The 16,128-nt window shown below is 49.6% G+C and overlaps 1 protein-coding gene across 4 annotated transcripts in view; it reads left to right on the top strand.

The window, feature by feature from the left end:
• The first annotated feature begins 7,268 nt into the window (after nt 1–7,268).
• The window catches only part of CAMK2A (calcium/calmodulin dependent protein kinase II alpha), a 448,541-nt gene continuing 439,681 nt past the window's right edge, over nt 7,269–16,128 (top strand). For 2 of the 4 annotated variants that reach the window (XM_069199538.1, XM_069199536.1), the window contains exon 1: nt 7,313–7,538. In XM_069199538.1, the coding sequence (XP_069055639.1) occupies nt 7,477–7,538 (62 nt within the window). In that variant the 5' untranslated portion in view covers nt 7,313–7,476. Of the gene's footprint in view, nt 7,539–16,128 lie in introns of all 4 variants that reach the window. The other 2 variants (XM_069199537.1, XM_069199539.1) reach the window with 2 other exon arrangements.

Raw genomic sequence — 16,128 nt, 5'->3', positions numbered from 1 at the left:
AGAAGTATATCCACTGAAGATCCTTGCCATGTGTGCCTGCTGCATGGAGTCTGGCGCATACGCTGCGGTGGAACATTGGAAGGCGTTACACTTTCATACTACTTTCTTTTACATTCATTTTATCATCATAGATGTTAGAATCCTTCCAGGTTTGCAGCTGCCGGGTAGGTCTCGGCACTTGGACTGCGATTAGAGAATCGCTGAGGTAGTCCCTCGGCTTGCATGTTCTCAAGGAGCTTGTTCCTTAATGCAGGGTGGGGTCAACCCTTATCTAGGGCTTTTAGTCCTCTTATGTATATTCTTTACCTATTATTTTTTCCATGCACCTTACACTCACTTAAGGTTCCCCAAGTGAAGCCTAGGAGTTTCTCATTTATTTTTTTTGGGTCCTGAAGAAACACCAACTGATCCCAAGGTGACAATATAGGTGTGAAACATGTCGACCGCTAATGAGGTTTGAAGGATGAAATTTCCTTTCCCTACTTCTTCTTTCTCTCGGTTGAGTGGAGGAACATTACTTCCTCGGTCACTCCCCTTTTTTTTAACCTTGACCTAGACCCCCTAGTGATCATAAACTGATTGACGGTAGGGCCTAGAGTCAATTGTAACGCATCACCTACGGCCCTTCACTTCTCCTTGTAGGTTTGAGTCTACTCCTACTGCTGACTACGGCACTTATCAAAAGATCTCCGGCAAAGAGCCCCAAGAGGGGTCCGTTGGGCATTGCAGCACCAGCCCAATGAGGAACAGGCCCAATGATGAAGCATGACACCCAATGGGTGTGTGAGGGCTCTTGCTTCTACTTATAGAAGTGCTTATCTGACCTGTGGCTATCCCCTAGGAACAGTGTACCCAAATATGTTATATTTGACTTTTGGGAGGATGTGCACTGGACCAATCTAAAATCTCCCAGTCCCTCTATTGTATTCTGGAGTTGACTAGCTAACCAGCCTCTGACAGTAAATGTAGGAGGAATCAAGGAGAATGATTCGAAATTGGGTAATAACTACTATTAAATAGGAGGGTGATAGGGAAATTTAAAGAGGGCGTTGGGAGCGACATGCTAATACAAAACACACACCCATAAAAGAGTAGAACAATTACAAATCTCAAAATATGCATCTAGAGCTACTACATACTAAGGGTGTCAAAATAGGATCAAATATACTTCAGCCTTGCATTGGAGTAAGTCAAACACCAGGCATAGACAACCACTGGGACTGAAACACCCTTCCACAGAAAACAATGGAGGAAGAGAAAATATGAACACCCTAAAGGACCTAACCTTAAATAAATTAAGCGAGTTTTACAATTAAAATAATTTAAGTACTAACAAAGCATTTGTAATTATTGATTTTTTAATTGAATAATAAGCAATTTAAACATATTAAATTAAGTTTCTAAACGTTTTCAAGAAAAAGTTAAAAGTTTTTTTCGAAACAGATGTAACTTTTACCCATGTTTACTAAATGTTTAAAAATCTAAATGTCAGTAGAGTGACCTATTTTTTTTTTACTGTGTAAAAGTTCAGAGTATGATGCTCGAAGTGCAGGAGCATCCAGGAACTGAAGTTCAGAGTATTGAATAAGAAACATGTGGAAGGCAAGAGGCTCAGAATGCTGAATGTGAAACACAACGAAATGAAAGAGGTTGTGGTTGCTCCATCTTGAAGAAATTAAATTTATGGGGCCATCGGGATTAAGAGTGAACCACACAGAAGCCAGGAAGCTCTGGTTCCTCCATGCAAATTGCAGAAGAACCCAGGAGGCTCAGAGTGTTGAATGTGCAAAACAGGAGAATCCAAGAGGCCATGGTTACTGTATGTAGCACATAGTCAAAGATGTTGAGGGTAAAAGATATACAAGTCAAGAGACTCTGGGTGCCACCAGTGGACTGCAGGAGAAACTAAGACTATCAGAGTCTTGCCTGGATTGTAAGAGAAGACAAATGTCCCATATTTCTGAATATGTGATACAAAAGAAGTCAAGAGGATGAGGTTGCTATATGCGGAACATTTGGAAATCAAGAGGCTTAGGGTGCTGAATGTAGGATGCAGAAGCGGCTGAGAGGCTCTGTGAGATGCTGATGGAGTGCAAGAGAAGTCAAAAGGCTCATGGTGAAGCTCAGCAAGGTACATACTGAGACCAAGAAGCTCAGGGTGCCACAAGCGGAAAGCGGGAAAGGATAAGAGGCTCAGGTGGTGCATGCAGAGTGGAGGAGAAGCCAAGAGGCTCAAGGTCATCCATCCAGGGCGCAGGAGAAGCTAAGGAACTCAGGTTGCAGCATGCTAGAGAAACAAAGAATTCCATGGGGGTATGTGGCGATTGCAGGAGAAGCCTGGAGGCTCTGGATCTTAACGTGGAGTTCAGGAGGAACCAATAGGCTCAGGGCGATAAATGCAGGGAGCCTAAGAACCCAAGAGGTCTAGGGCCCTGCATGCAGGAGATGTAAAGAGCCTGAGGACAGTGCATGTGGGGTGTAGGAGACGTCAGGAGGCTGCAGGCGGAATGCAGAAGAAATAAAGATGCTCTGGGTAGTACAGAAAAAGCCAAGAAGCTCAAGCTAGAGCACAAGGAGCGCAGGAGAAGCCAATAAGCTTTGTGTGCTGCATATTAGAGTGCAGGAGAAGCTAAGCAGCGTAGTGCTCTGCATGCAGACTGCAATAGAGGCCAATAGGCCCAGGATGCAGCATGTGGGACAAGGAATTAGGCTCAGGGTGCTGCAAGTGGAGTGCAGGAGAAGCCAAAATGTTCAGGATGCTGCATGTGGAATTAAGGAGAAACAAAAGAGGATAGGGACAGTGCATTTAGAAATGTAAAAAGCCAAGTGGCTATGGGTGGTGTATGTGGTGTGCGGGAGCGTCAAGATGCAGAGGGTTCTGCATGGAGAGGGTAGAAGAAGCCAAGAGAACTATGAAGCAGCATGTGAGAGAAGCAAAGAGGCTCAGGGTGGTGCATGCCATGAATTGGAGAAGCCAAGAGGTACCGTGTGGTGTACACATGATAAGCCAAGAAGCTCAGAGTGCAGTTTACAAAGTGCAAGAGAAGCCATGTGGTGAACAGTGCTTCGTGCAGAGGGGAGAAGAAGCCTGGGGGATCAGGGTTCCTCGACAGAAGTGCAGGAGAAGCCAAGAGGCTCAGCAGCCTGCATGCCAAGGGCAATTAAAGCTCAGAGTTTCAGGGTGCAGCATGCAGGAGAAGCATAGAGGATCAATGTGGTGCATTTCATGAATGCAAGAAGCCAGGAGGATCGGGGTGCTGCATGGTGATAATCCAAGAGGCTCTGAATCCAGCATATGGAGTGCAGAAACAGCCCAGAGGATCAGTGTGCTGGATGCAGGCTGCAGGGTGGAACTTGTGGGAGAAACAAATAGGCTCAGGGTGGTGCATGCAGGAAAAAACAAGATGCTCAGGGTGATTAATAGGAAGAGCAGTAGAAGCCAGGAGGATCAGGGTTGTGCATGCAGAGTCCAGCATAATTCAATAGACCCAGGGTTAAATATGTGGGAGAAGTAAAGGGGCTCCGGGTTGTGCATGGAGAGTGCCGGAGCAGCCAAGAGGCTCAGGATGTTGCATGCAGAGTTCAGGAGACTTCAAGTTGCTCAGGGTAGTGCATGTGGGGATTCAAGAGAAGCCATGAAGCTGAGTGTGGTGCATGGAGAGTGCAGGAGAAGCTAAGGAGCTCAGGGTGGTGCATGTTGTGTGTAGAAGAAGCCAGGAGCTCAGGGTTCTCCATGATGATAAACCAAGAGGTTCAGAGTGCAGTGTATAGAATGCAGGAGAAGCCAGGATGTTCATAAGGAGTGCAGGTGACGTTAGGAGGTCCAAGGTGCTTCAAGCGGAATGCAGAAGAAGCCAATATGCTCAGGGAGTGCATGCAAAGTGAAAGAGAAGCCAAGAGATCCGGGTGCAGCATGGAAGACAAGCAAAGAGGATTTTTGTGGTGCATGTCATGCCTAGAAGAAGCAAGCGGGTCAGGGTGCTGCATGGTGACAAGCCAAGAGTCCAGCATAGGGAGTGCAGAAAAAGCCCGGAGGCTCCATGTGCTGTGCGCAGAATGGAGGACAAATCAAGAAGCTCGGTGTCCAGTAAGGAGTCTGCAGAAGCAGCAAAGGCTGCACCATGTGGGAGATGCAAATGGGCTCCATGTGAAGCATTCATAGTGCTTGAGAAGTCAAGAGGCACTGGGTGCTGCATGCGGAGTGCAGGAGAAGTCAAGAGGCTCTGTGTGCTGCATGCGGAGTGCAGGAGAAGTCAAGAGGCTCTGTGTGCTGCATGCAGAGTGCAGGAGAAGAGGGTCTCGGTGCTGGATGCAGAGTGCAGTAGAAGTCTAGAGGTTCTGTGTGGTGCACACAGAGTGCAGAAGAAGTCAAGAGGCTCCGGGTGCTGCATGCAGAGTGCAGGAGCAGTCTAGAGGTTCTGTTTTGTGCATGCAGAGTGCAGTAGAAGTCTAGTGGTTCTGTGTGGTGCACACAGAGTGCAGAAGAAGTCTAGAGGTTCTGTGTGGTGCATGCAGAGTGCAGTAGAAGTCTAGAGGTTCTGTGTGGTGCACACAGAGTGCAGGAGCAGTCTAGAGGTTCTGTGTGGTGCATGCAGAGTGCAGTAGAAGTCTAGAGGTTCTGTGTGGTGCATGCAGAGTGCAGTAGAAGTCTAGAGGTTCTGTGTGGTGCATGCAGAGTGCAGGAGAAGTCTAGAGGTTCTGTGTGGTGCACACAGAGTGCAGAAGAAGTCAAGAGGTTCCGGGTGCTGCCTGCAGAGTGCAGGAGAAGTCAAGAGGCTCCGGGTGCTGCATGCAGAGTGCAGGAGAAGTCAAGAGGCTCCGTGTGGTGCATGAAGAGTGCAGGAGAAGTCAAGAGGCTCCGGATGCTGCATGCAGAGTGCAGGAGAAGTCAAGAGGCTCTGTGTGGTGCATGCAGAGTGCAAGAGAAGACAAGAGGCTCGGTGTGGTGCATGCAGAGTGCAGGAGAAGACAAGAGGCTCTGTGTGGTGCATGCAGAGTGCAGAAGACAAGAGGCTCTGGGTGCTGCATGCAGAGTGCAGGAGAAGTCATGTGGATCAGCCAGGAGCCTCGGGTGTGCATGCAGGGTGCAGAAGAATTCAACAGGCCCAGGGTTCAGGTGGTGGGAGAAGTAAAGAGACTCAGGGTGGTGCTTGGAGAGAGCAGGAGAAGCTAAGACAGTAGGGTGCTGAAAGCGGAGTTCAGGAAAACCAATGACTCAGGATGCTGCAGGCAGAGTGCAGGGAAAGAAGAGGCTTGGGGCAATGCATGTGGTGAGCCTAAAAAACAAAAGACTCACAATGAATTATACAAATGCAGGAGAAGCCAAGAGGCTTATAGCGTGCCGCATGCAGCGTGCAGGAGAGCCAAGAGGCTTAGAGAACCGCATGCAGAGTGTCGTCGAAGCCCGAAGACTTAGAGAGCTGCGTGCAGAGTGCAGAAAAGGCCCTGAGGCTTAGAGTGCTGCATGCAGGGTACAGGGAAGGCCCTGGGGTTTAGAGTGCTGCATGAAGAATGCAGGAAATACCCTGAGGCTTAGAGAGCTGCATGCAGAGTGCGGGAAATACCCTGAGGCTTAGAGAGTTACATGATGAGAGCAGGAAAGGCCCGGAGGCTTAAAGTACGGCATAAAGAGTGCAGGAGAGGCCATGACTCCGTGTTTGCCATAAGGTGACCATGACGCCCAAGATCTTCAATGTGGAACACATAAATGACATGAGGCTTGAGTTGCTAAGTTTAGCGAAACTGGTGAACCAAATAGGTTAACATAATAAAATGTCCCTTGTAGGCCACCATCCGTACGCTGGACACCAGAAGTACTCCGTGTTGCTAAGCCCCCCTGGAAGCACAGCTCGTGTACACCCGGCCCGTGGATAAAGGATGAGGGGTTCCCATATTCTGTAGACTTCTGGGGTTGCGTATTGGACGATTTCGGGTCGTACAGTAGTTGTCGTGGATTTCCAGGTACTCTGCTTTCCGCAACATACCTGAGTGTATTGCTCCGAAGGAAAGGGCAGGCGACACCGAGGCACTAAACGCGCGAAACGGAACAGTGAAGAGTTCGGAGCCGTCTCTGGTCTCCAGCTCAGCATGGTAGAGCAGGGCGGGAGCCAGGGACCCTGATCACAACAAGTACAATTGGGTCCTTGTCCAGCCCCGGTTGGGTTTGTGTGCCTATGTGCGGAGTGCACCGTGCCGTGCACGCAAGACATAACTTGGGCGCACCGGGCCCCTCCGTGTGCGCAAGACATAGTTCGTGTGCAGACAGAGGACTCCTCGCATACCTAGACCCACGTGCCACTAGTGAGAGCCGCTGGGGGCAGAGCTGCTCTTTCAGGGCGGACGGCACAGCCGAGTCCAAAGGCTTAGCTAGCCTCAGTGCCGCAATTAAAGTGGCGCCCCGGACCAATGAGTAAAAGGGATCCTTTGCGCCCCAATTAAGGGTGTCCTCTCTTTCTCATTCGGAGGGAGTGGATATGTGCTTGCATTCGTGCCACGCATTCTGTATCACTTTGGACAAGTGAGAAAGTCTGGTAACTTTTTACACCAGAAAATCAAACTCTTCCGACTCCAATTCAAATGCGCAGTCTTGACAATTCCTTGCACAGGTAGGCGTTGTTCAAGTCCGCATTGCACTGTTCTCCTAAAGGATAAACTTATCAGCCCACCAATCATGTTCATGCAACAGTATGCAGTAGCGCAAGGGGTTAGGCAAGTAAACTGAAAAAGTAGGCGCACATATAAAAACGAAGATGAGGTGTTTTTTTTCCTGTTCGATGTGATGTGCTGACCTCTGCGCACAGTTTTCTATCGTAAAAGTCACCTCGATAAAGCTGAATAATGCAAAAGTCTTAAATATCAAATCACTGATAGCTCTCACTGCAAACCGTGGGACCGCAGCGTTACCAGGGCAACTGTGCAATACCTGTATTTCTAGGGCACGGGATGCAGTCGTCATGGCAACAGCCTCCTGTCTTAGGGACCATCTCGCGAAATGAAAACTACAGTTGCCATGAGAACACGCGTGTCACATCCATCGGTATGTTTATGGTTTTGTATTCAACTACTAAAATGCATCTAGGAATTTGTAACAGAAAAATAAATGCAAGGGTAGTAAAAAAGACTAGTCTAATTTAGAAGCCCAGATGTAGTTGTCAGGGCAACCGAAGAAAGGCGCGAACAAGCCCCTGGCAGCAGGGGCAGGTGTTTGGGAAACGGTTGCCCTGGCAACAGAGACAGGGCGTTTCAGAGGTGGTTGCCATTGGGAACGAGATACTGACGAAGGCAAGAGAGGCTGGCAGCAGATTTCGCCCTCTTCATTATCCGTAGGGTTGTCACTCAGGCGACTCGTCCTAGCTCACCTCTGCGTAGAGCACGGGCAAAGAAAGGGAGCGAGAGGGCAAGAGGTGACCAGTGAGGAAGACAGAGGGCAGGGAAGCACCCAGAGCGCCCCAGCACCCGTCCGCACCTGTGCCAGCCATGGCTACCATCACCTGCACCCGCTTCAGCGAGGAATACCAGCTATTCGAAGAACTGGGCAAGTAAGTTGGGAGCATCTTCATACGGAATGCCATGGATGCAAGGGACGGGCTGCAAAGCGCAATGTGGGTTTCTGGGGGTGCAGCGTCCGCATGTACCCCCGTCCAGAAGTTGGTAATTGCCATTAGTATCCCAGAAACTGAATTTCATCTGTGGGGCTTGTAAATAGCTTTATCTATTTAGCACTCATTGGAACTCATGCATTTATTATTATGCATTCAGGTAATCTCGATCCGGCTTCAGTGTACTGGGGGCGGGGGGACACTTATGAGGAGGGGGTGCGCTGGGATAAATCACGGACGGTGTTTCTGGTCAGCCGTTGCGGACTATAAGGTAGTGAGCTTGAACCTGGTTCGAATGCCTGTCAGAAAAGGCGCGATTTCATGAGGTTATTATACAACGTCGCCGTGCTGCTGAGGAGATAGCGTCAGGGCTCTATATATCATCCCCTATGGGTTGGTGGACCACTGCAGGATTCACACCTGCAGATTACACACAGACCACTGCAGAAATGGAGCAGCCCGCGGAACAAGGCTGCTCCGGGGAAGCAGAATGTGTGTGATGGGAGGGGTGGGGTGACTGCGACAAGAGATTGAGCCAGGACTCGAGAAGCCAGCTGAGCGAGGATAGTACTTCGCGGGCAGCTTCTCTCAGCAGCCAAACATTGCCCATGCTTCTGGCGAGCTGGCAGTCTGTGGGGGAGCGAGTGCCCTCGCTTATGTGCCACGAGGCCGCAGCAGACGCTCTTGAGCCTTGCCTGCGGTGAGATGTCCGTCGACGCTGCGAGAGTTTGAGAATCGCAGCTGTCGTATACTGGTTTCCAAGAGTATGAATCTTTTTTGTAAACATACTTGTTTGGGAACGTGCGGGGATGGCACCCTCGCCAGCGGGGAGGCTCAACCAGTGTTAGGGGTTCGGGAAGTGACCGGTGACCCTTCTAGCGCTCTGCACTCCGGAGCCCCAGGTCTGCGCACATTCCAATAGGGACGCCTCTCGCTGGCGACAGCAGCGGTGGATGTTGCGAATTGGGGCAGAGATGGGCGAGCGGGATGGACTTCTTCGAAGGATGCTGAGTCTGAAGATCAGATGCCTACGGAAGACCTCGCGTCCAAGGGTAACGAAGCATCTGTCAACTGCGCTGCTGCCCTGCGGCGGCGCACATGCAACAGACCGACAAGTTCATACAGCGCTTAATCGTCCGCTGTGCTGTGCAAGCGCTGGAGTGTCAGAAATCGCCCTTTTCGAATTCGACAATACTTACATCGTCCTTGGGAGGGTGTACTCCATATCCAGCTTGGGTGCATTAACCCTCTTAGCGCTCTTACCGGCTGCCTCTGGACAACTTCTTCTGCCACCCCTGGCGACCACCTCCCTGGACTGATTGGTCGGTCCTCCCTTTACACGGAACCCAAATGAATGGCAAGGAAGCACCAACTGTGAAAAAAAACTTTATTCATTTCATTTTTTGCTAAAGCGCATTACTAAATAAAATAATACCCCCAACTTATAATACCCCCATGTGGTTGTACAAATATACCTTCCCCCCCGTCCCGGCTAGGTTGAGACTCGTCCTCCGGAGGGCAATAAACAGTGCACCGAGTTATTACGAGTTGCTGGTTGCAGTGCTTAGAAATTCACACCTGAGCGTGAGAGCTTCACAAATATGTCATCTTAAAGAGTAGGTGAGAGGTCCTAAGGTCACACTGTGAGTCGTAAATCCAACATTACGGGGCAGAGCAGGTGGGCGCACAGTGATACCGGTGCCCAGGTGTTTGCTCGTGCTCGCGCTTCTCTGCTCAGCACCCTGCAGTGACCGGAACACAGCGAGTCTAGCCGAGGATCACTCACACTTACTGAAGGGGAAACGCTGCGATTAAAATTGTGGTCTAGTTGCCACCGCCTGAAGTTCAACCACCAGAGGGCGCTTCCACGTGGGGGTTTAAAAAACAACCCTTCGCAGGTTATACTTTGTGTGGTGGGTACCTGTCCGTGCCAGGTGCCCCTGCAGGGAGCTCGGGCCCGTGCCACGTCTCTGCGCAGCAAGATTTGCATCCTGCACCTGTCAAAGCCAGGGATCGGAGGGAGCCACACGCCCTGGAGCAAAGTGTCTTAATCGCTATTTTTGGTTACTCAACGGCACATAATTTGTTTCGTAAAGCAGAGAAATGCACAAATGCAAATATGGCAGATTCATGCAAAGCTGCCGGTGCGGTGTACAGGGCGCGTGCTCGCAACCCCATCGTGCCCTGGAAGGAATGGATCAAAAATGTCAGGACGAGGAAACTCAAACCTGGGTGAGTGGAGGGCGTACGGAGACTAGGAGTTAGACAATAAAGACGTTCGTTCCCTAATTCCTTCTCCTCCGGAGCCGGAAGGTGCATTTTTACAAGCCCCCAGGTACTGCAGTTTGCTCTCCATAAATCCATCCCTTGAGCCGCAGCTTATCAGCCGCGCATTTACCTCGTAGTGTTCGCGCCTCAGGCCACGGGGTTGTCGGAGGCCCGCGCGCAATTGCGAGGCAATGTCACAGCATCCGTCGGACACAGCTGCATAAGAGCATACCCGGTCGTATCCACCGAGAGCACACGTGACATCCGGGAAGCACGCGCTGCAATGTAAAGAATGCGTGGAATAATCGAAAGGATGCATGGGACAAACGAGAGTGCCTGGAGCAATACACAGAATGCGTGGAATAATGGAACGAGTCCGTTGAACAACAGAAAGAACGCATGGGACAGAAGAATGGATGCATGGAGCAATAGAAAGGAAAACAGGACTACAAAAACGAAACATAGAACAATAGAAAGGATGCATGGAACAATAGAAAGCATGATTGGAACACTAGAAAACGTATAGAACAATAGAAAGGACGCATTGGACAATAAAAGAATACGTGGAGCAACAGAAAGAATGCCTGAGGCAATAGAAAGAAAGCATAAAGCAAAATAAACTACGCATGGAATAATAGAAAGAATGTTTGGAACCAGTGACAGCTGGTAGTTTTGGCAGGGAGGTGGGCGGGTGGGCCAAACATGCACGCACATGCAATTACTTACTCACACCCATTCATTCACAAGCACGCACACACCAAACGCACACCCATTCATAAAACTCACTCACAACAAGCTCATACATGTATACATGCGCAAACGCACGCACCAAATATTAAAAAAACAAAATCGATCTGCCATAAAGCTGCTCTAGAGGAAACTCTCAGAGGCCCCAGGAGAGTTGGGATTGCTGCCTTCTCTCATTGGCTGACCTGGGAGGCAGAAGTCGCTCATTCGTCACAGAGTGGGATGGAGCCAGTGAGACTTGCTGACCTCAACCCACACCTCTCTGACAGAAAGCAACCAGTGGTGGCTGGCAACTACAGTGAAAGGAGGGGCAGGCAAACAGGTGATGGGAGGGTGATAAAATGTAAACAAATAAAATAAATAAAAATGTACTTACCATCCTGCCTGCAGACATGTCCTCTGCTCCCGTCCTCTTCTTCTGTTACGTCAAGTCCAGGGCCCAGGCTAACTCCCTTAACCTTTTCTGGCGCTGCTCTCATGCTGTTACCCAGCATGAGAGCAGCGCCAGGACTGGAGGGAGAGGCCTCTTTCTGCACTCCCCGGACACTGGAGGCTTGTGCATGCTTTCAAACCAGCTGCCTTGGACTGCTGGGTTGAGAGGTTGATAGTGTGCATGTCAGGCTGGCTGTCGCCAGATGGCTAGCCAAAGTGACATGCGCACTATAAACTAGTGCACATGCAGCCCTGCCCACCACTGCTGCCACACAGCAGGCCCCACCCCACCCTGGGACGTGGTTCAGGACAGTTTGACAAAGAATGAATTGGTAATAAATTAACTTTATTACCATTTTATTTTTTCATTTCCTGGGTTTCTGGGGGTAATTTAGTGGGTTGGCGCTCCTCCGCTATAATGGAGTCACCGCCTCTGAAAGCAGCTTCACTGAATATATGTTAAGGGCTAACAATACCAGCACAAAATCTACACCAAGAAACCCTTCATTAAGGCCCCCATACCATTTTAGTAAAATCAAAAATATTTTTATGATTAAAATAAGACCAAAACGGCAAAAATTAGATCAGTCACTGGAAGGTTATAGCTTCTTCTAATGACAATTCTATTCCACGTGGTTCCTTCATTCTGCATGGACAGTCAATGAAAGTGCCTGTGCCGTACTGACAAGGGGCCAGTAGAGGATTATTCTCTCCTAAGTAACAGAACATGGCGCCCAGCTCCAGGTGGCCTCTAGCCTTTAGTTGAACCAGAGGGGCTGCATCAGAGTCAGTCGTCTTGTGAAGACAGGCGCAATTTACAATTTCTACACTTCACAGAGTTCTTATAGTGATGTCTCTGGCTCACTGCGCCACAGCAGACAGTCTCTCTGGTCTTTCTCAGTCAGTCAGTCAACAGTGCCCCCCTCCTCCTCTTCTCCACTGCTAGCCCAGTCCTTGTTGTCAATACTTAATTTGTCAAAATAGGAGTGCTAGTGCCCAAAGCTCTGCTCAGAAGCCCATGCCCAGTGCTGTTAAACATTGGCATGCTGAATACCAAGGCTACATAGTCTTGAATCTACCTCATGCCTCTTTAATCCAGTATCGGACATTTCTACCTTTTTAACTTACTCCTGCAGGTCCCTGCTGACTCCATTTGCAACATTTTTCATCTTTCTTTTCCTCATTCTTTCCCCTTTGTTGTTTTTCCATCTCCTGCTCTCAGTAAATATTTGATGAGGAGAAATAACTTCCAGTTCCCAAAAAGAGTGCCGGTGGGCCCCATTGGCAATCACTGGCTCAAATGAAGCACTGCTTGAGGGTGACCCAGAAGTCTTCAGTAGAGTCCTCTTTCCAGATGCCATATTACCTTGAGCTTAAGGTAGTTTTGTCACTCACACCCTAGGTCCAAAAACGAAGCAGACCAGTCATACCTGGTGTGGCGTGCCACATCAGGTATGACTGGTAGGCTTCAAAAGAAAAGTCCTCGGGTGCTGTTTGATGGTCGCCTGGGTGAGTCAAGTGCAGGAAATTGAACTCTTTGTAGACTAAAACCCACAAGTCTTGGTAAGGGTGGGTCACACTTCCATCCACAATACAAACAGATTTGATCGGCTCCCAAGTCCCTCACCATGCAAACCTGTGTGAGGCTGTCTGTCTCTTTTGGCTTCCAGCTTCGTTCCACTCTGTTCTCAGTAACTATTCAGCACCACACAACCTTCACCCCCACGCTTTCAGAGATTGTGTGTTTTTCAAGCAAAAAACAGGCAGCGGTTGCATCCCTGTCTCCTGTCCAATCCAATCCTTCTCACTGTAATAACAAAGATTATATCACCTATCTGAGGTGGGGGACGAACACCCTGTTGTAATTCTGCACCCCTACAATATATGTCAGCCTCTCCTTTATGGTGAGGACATGGCTATCTCAGTGGTAACTCCAAGCCCCTTGAATGTTTGCACCAGTAAAACGTTGGCTGCCCTTATGTGAGCCCATTTACGTTGGTTTCCCCCTATTGAATACCAAGGCTGGTTACACATAAACTAGCTTGGTAACTTCTGATCCTAGGTTTCAATGGATGACAAAATGAAAATATATATTTTCCCCGCTCTAATCCTTGCCTGCCCAGTACCTTTCGGGATTCACTCTTTTTATCCACCAGCCATCCTTGTAAATTGGCCACCCTCCTTTATTTCCTCTTTTTCAGGTCCTGTGAGGTTGAGGAAAGGGAAACCAGTCCATTTGCTGCTCTCATCTGCAAAGGAGGAGCAAATTGTGCACCTGTTGCTGAGAAATTGAATAGTCACTATAAAGAAAACACATGCCCTGGAAAGCCAGCAAGTGGTTTCTCAATGTGCAGAGTCAAAATACCAGCAGTGCCCACCATAGAAGAAAAACAGGGGCAATGCGAAAAAATGAATTCCCTACTGCAAGGATGCATGGAACAGTAGAAAGGGAGCTTGGAACAATAGAAAGGATGGATAGAACAGTAGAAAGAACCCGTGGGACAATAGAATGGATGCAAGTAACAGTAGAAAGGAGGCAGGAAAGAACATAGAGCATGTGTTGAACTAGAAAGAGAGGCACATGCAACAAGTATCGGTACACACGGACATAAGGATTGCGTGGGATATTGGAGCTAAAGCAGTGCATGGAAGATGAGAGTGTGCATGGAAGATCATAAGAAGTATACAAAATAAAATCGTAAACTTGGAGCATCCAAGGTAATGCTCGGATCAGATGAGAGAACACTTGGAAACACGAGAGATTGCATGGGATAGTAGAGGCAAACTAGAAAACACGAGGACCAGTAGAGAAGAAGCATTAAAAAACGTACAGAAAGTGCAAACCAGTAACGCGGATGCACAGAGGAACAGAGAGAGTACACGGAACACAAGGGAAACCACAATATAAAGGACACGAGATCATTGGGTGCGATGGAGAAAGTGCACAGAGCGACAGTGCGGACACGCTGAACAGCGGAGCGGTGCAGGGTACATAGGGACATGGGGAGAATGGATGGAACAGCAGAGAGCACGCGCTGAAGAATCGCGCGTGCAGCCAGGAGGGCACGAGCAGCCGGTGGAGGCGCGAGGCTCCAGCAGGGAGCGGCAGTACTGCGCCGGGGCCTTCGCCACACTTCTCCGTGGCACTGAATTTGTACTAGTACAGCCTTCTCCTTGGGACCCCGAGACCCAAGGACCAGGGCACACTCGAGAATGTTCAGTGAAGTCGACATAGTGCATTGAGGGCCAAGGAAGCTCGTCGATGTTAACGAGTAGGCCTGTTGGAGGGAACAGGCTGAGAATACGGTGTAAGACCATACTAACCACCCCGATAACAACCTGTTAATCACTACATAGCACACAGAATCGCTCCTGATGCGAGATGTTCAAAAGATACTCCATGCGAGGGTTCAATGACGTCGAGTAACACTGAAAGCAGCCAATGACTGAAGGGCACGGGCCCAAAGAAGCCAATGGTGGAAGCAGGATGGTTCTAAAGCCCTCTTTCGGTGAATATACACAGCAAGAGGTCTTCGGGTTACCACAGGCCTAACAAAGAAGGAGGGATTTAAGTCCGGGGTGCAGCAATAGGAGCTGCACCGCACTGGACAGTACATAGGGCACTGGTCCGCACCACTGTTCTGGTCACTTTGATGTGGGAGCCAGGGTCGGGTAGATGGGTACATTAGTGCGTCACAACAGGGGTGGATACTATGTTGCTGGGGGTGTGCAGTGGCTGGAACCACAACACGGAGTGGGCATTATTCTACAGGGGAAGGATACCCTCATACAACAATGGGTAGTACGCCACAGCAGAGACTGGTGGAGTAGGGTCGATGACACATTCATATCCCACTCGGACACTATGATGACTGGCTGGTCCATTAGTACCCCACAGCACGGGCAGGTGATATGACGCTTGGGGGGTGCAGCTGTACAGCAGTGTGAGCTGTACGAGGTATAACCGAACAGCAGAATGAGCTGTACCACAGCACGGACGTGAGCTATACCACAGCACGGGTGGGCGGTACGATGCTTGGGAGGTGCAGCTGTACAGCAGTGTGAGATTTAGGAGGTACAACCGAACAGCAGTATGCGCTGTACCACAGCACGGGTGTGAGCTGTACCACAGCACGGGATGGTGGTATGATGCTTGGGGGTACAGCTGAACCCCATTATAGGCTGTACCACGGGCACGGGTGGGTGGTATGATGCTTGGGAGGTATAGCTGAACCCCAAAAATGAGCTGTACCACAGCACGGTTGCTTTTGGGGGTGCAGCTGTACAGCAGTGTGAGCTGTACGAGGCATAGCCGAACAGCAGTGTGAGCTGTACCACAGCACGGGTGGGTGATATGATGCTTCGGAGGTAGAGCTATACAGCAGTGTGAGCTGTACGAGATATAGCCGAACAGCAGTATACGCTGTACCACAACACGGGCAGATGATATGATGCTTTGGGGGTGCACGTGAGCCGCAGTATGAGCTGCACCACAGCACGTGTAGGTGTTGTGATGCTTGGGAGGTGCAGCTGTTCAGTAGTATGAGCTGTACGAGGTATAGCTGAACAACAGCATGAGTTGTACCACAGCACGTGTGTGAGCTGTACCACAGTAAGGGGTGGGTATTATTAAGCGTCTCGCGGCTACATTAATACACAGTGGCGGCGTAGATAGACACTGGGTGGAGGGGGTGAAAAGCAGGGATGAACAGAGGGGTGCAAGTGGAGAGTCCAGCAAACAGGTAAGCCGTCAGGAGGAATGGTCATTGCAGGAAGGAACGGAGATGGCGGTAAAGTAGTACCACGTTCCTTGATGGGGCATGTCATTGTGATTAATGGGGAGTTCTGGAATTGATAACTATGTCTGGCAGGAAACAGGTCAGCAATTTGTGTTGGTCTGTTGGGTGTGATGCTAGGAGATTCGGAAGGCTCTAGCATGCTATAAGTCATTACTGGAGTGCTTATGCCACCCATGGGTCAACTATCAACTGTGTCCAGCACCGTACTTCATCGAGGAGTTCTCACAAGAGCATAGCCCTCACCAGGCCCACCCATCACTGAGGACTGAGTCCAGTATCTGTCG

This window comes from Pleurodeles waltl, chromosome 7 (genome assembly GCF_031143425.1).
Source record: "Pleurodeles waltl isolate 20211129_DDA chromosome 7, aPleWal1.hap1.20221129, whole genome shotgun sequence".
NCBI classification, from domain to species: domain Eukaryota; kingdom Metazoa; phylum Chordata; class Amphibia; order Caudata; family Salamandridae; genus Pleurodeles; species Pleurodeles waltl.
Note: the sequence above shows the minus strand (reverse complement) of the source record. Positions and strands in the feature narration are given on the sequence as shown.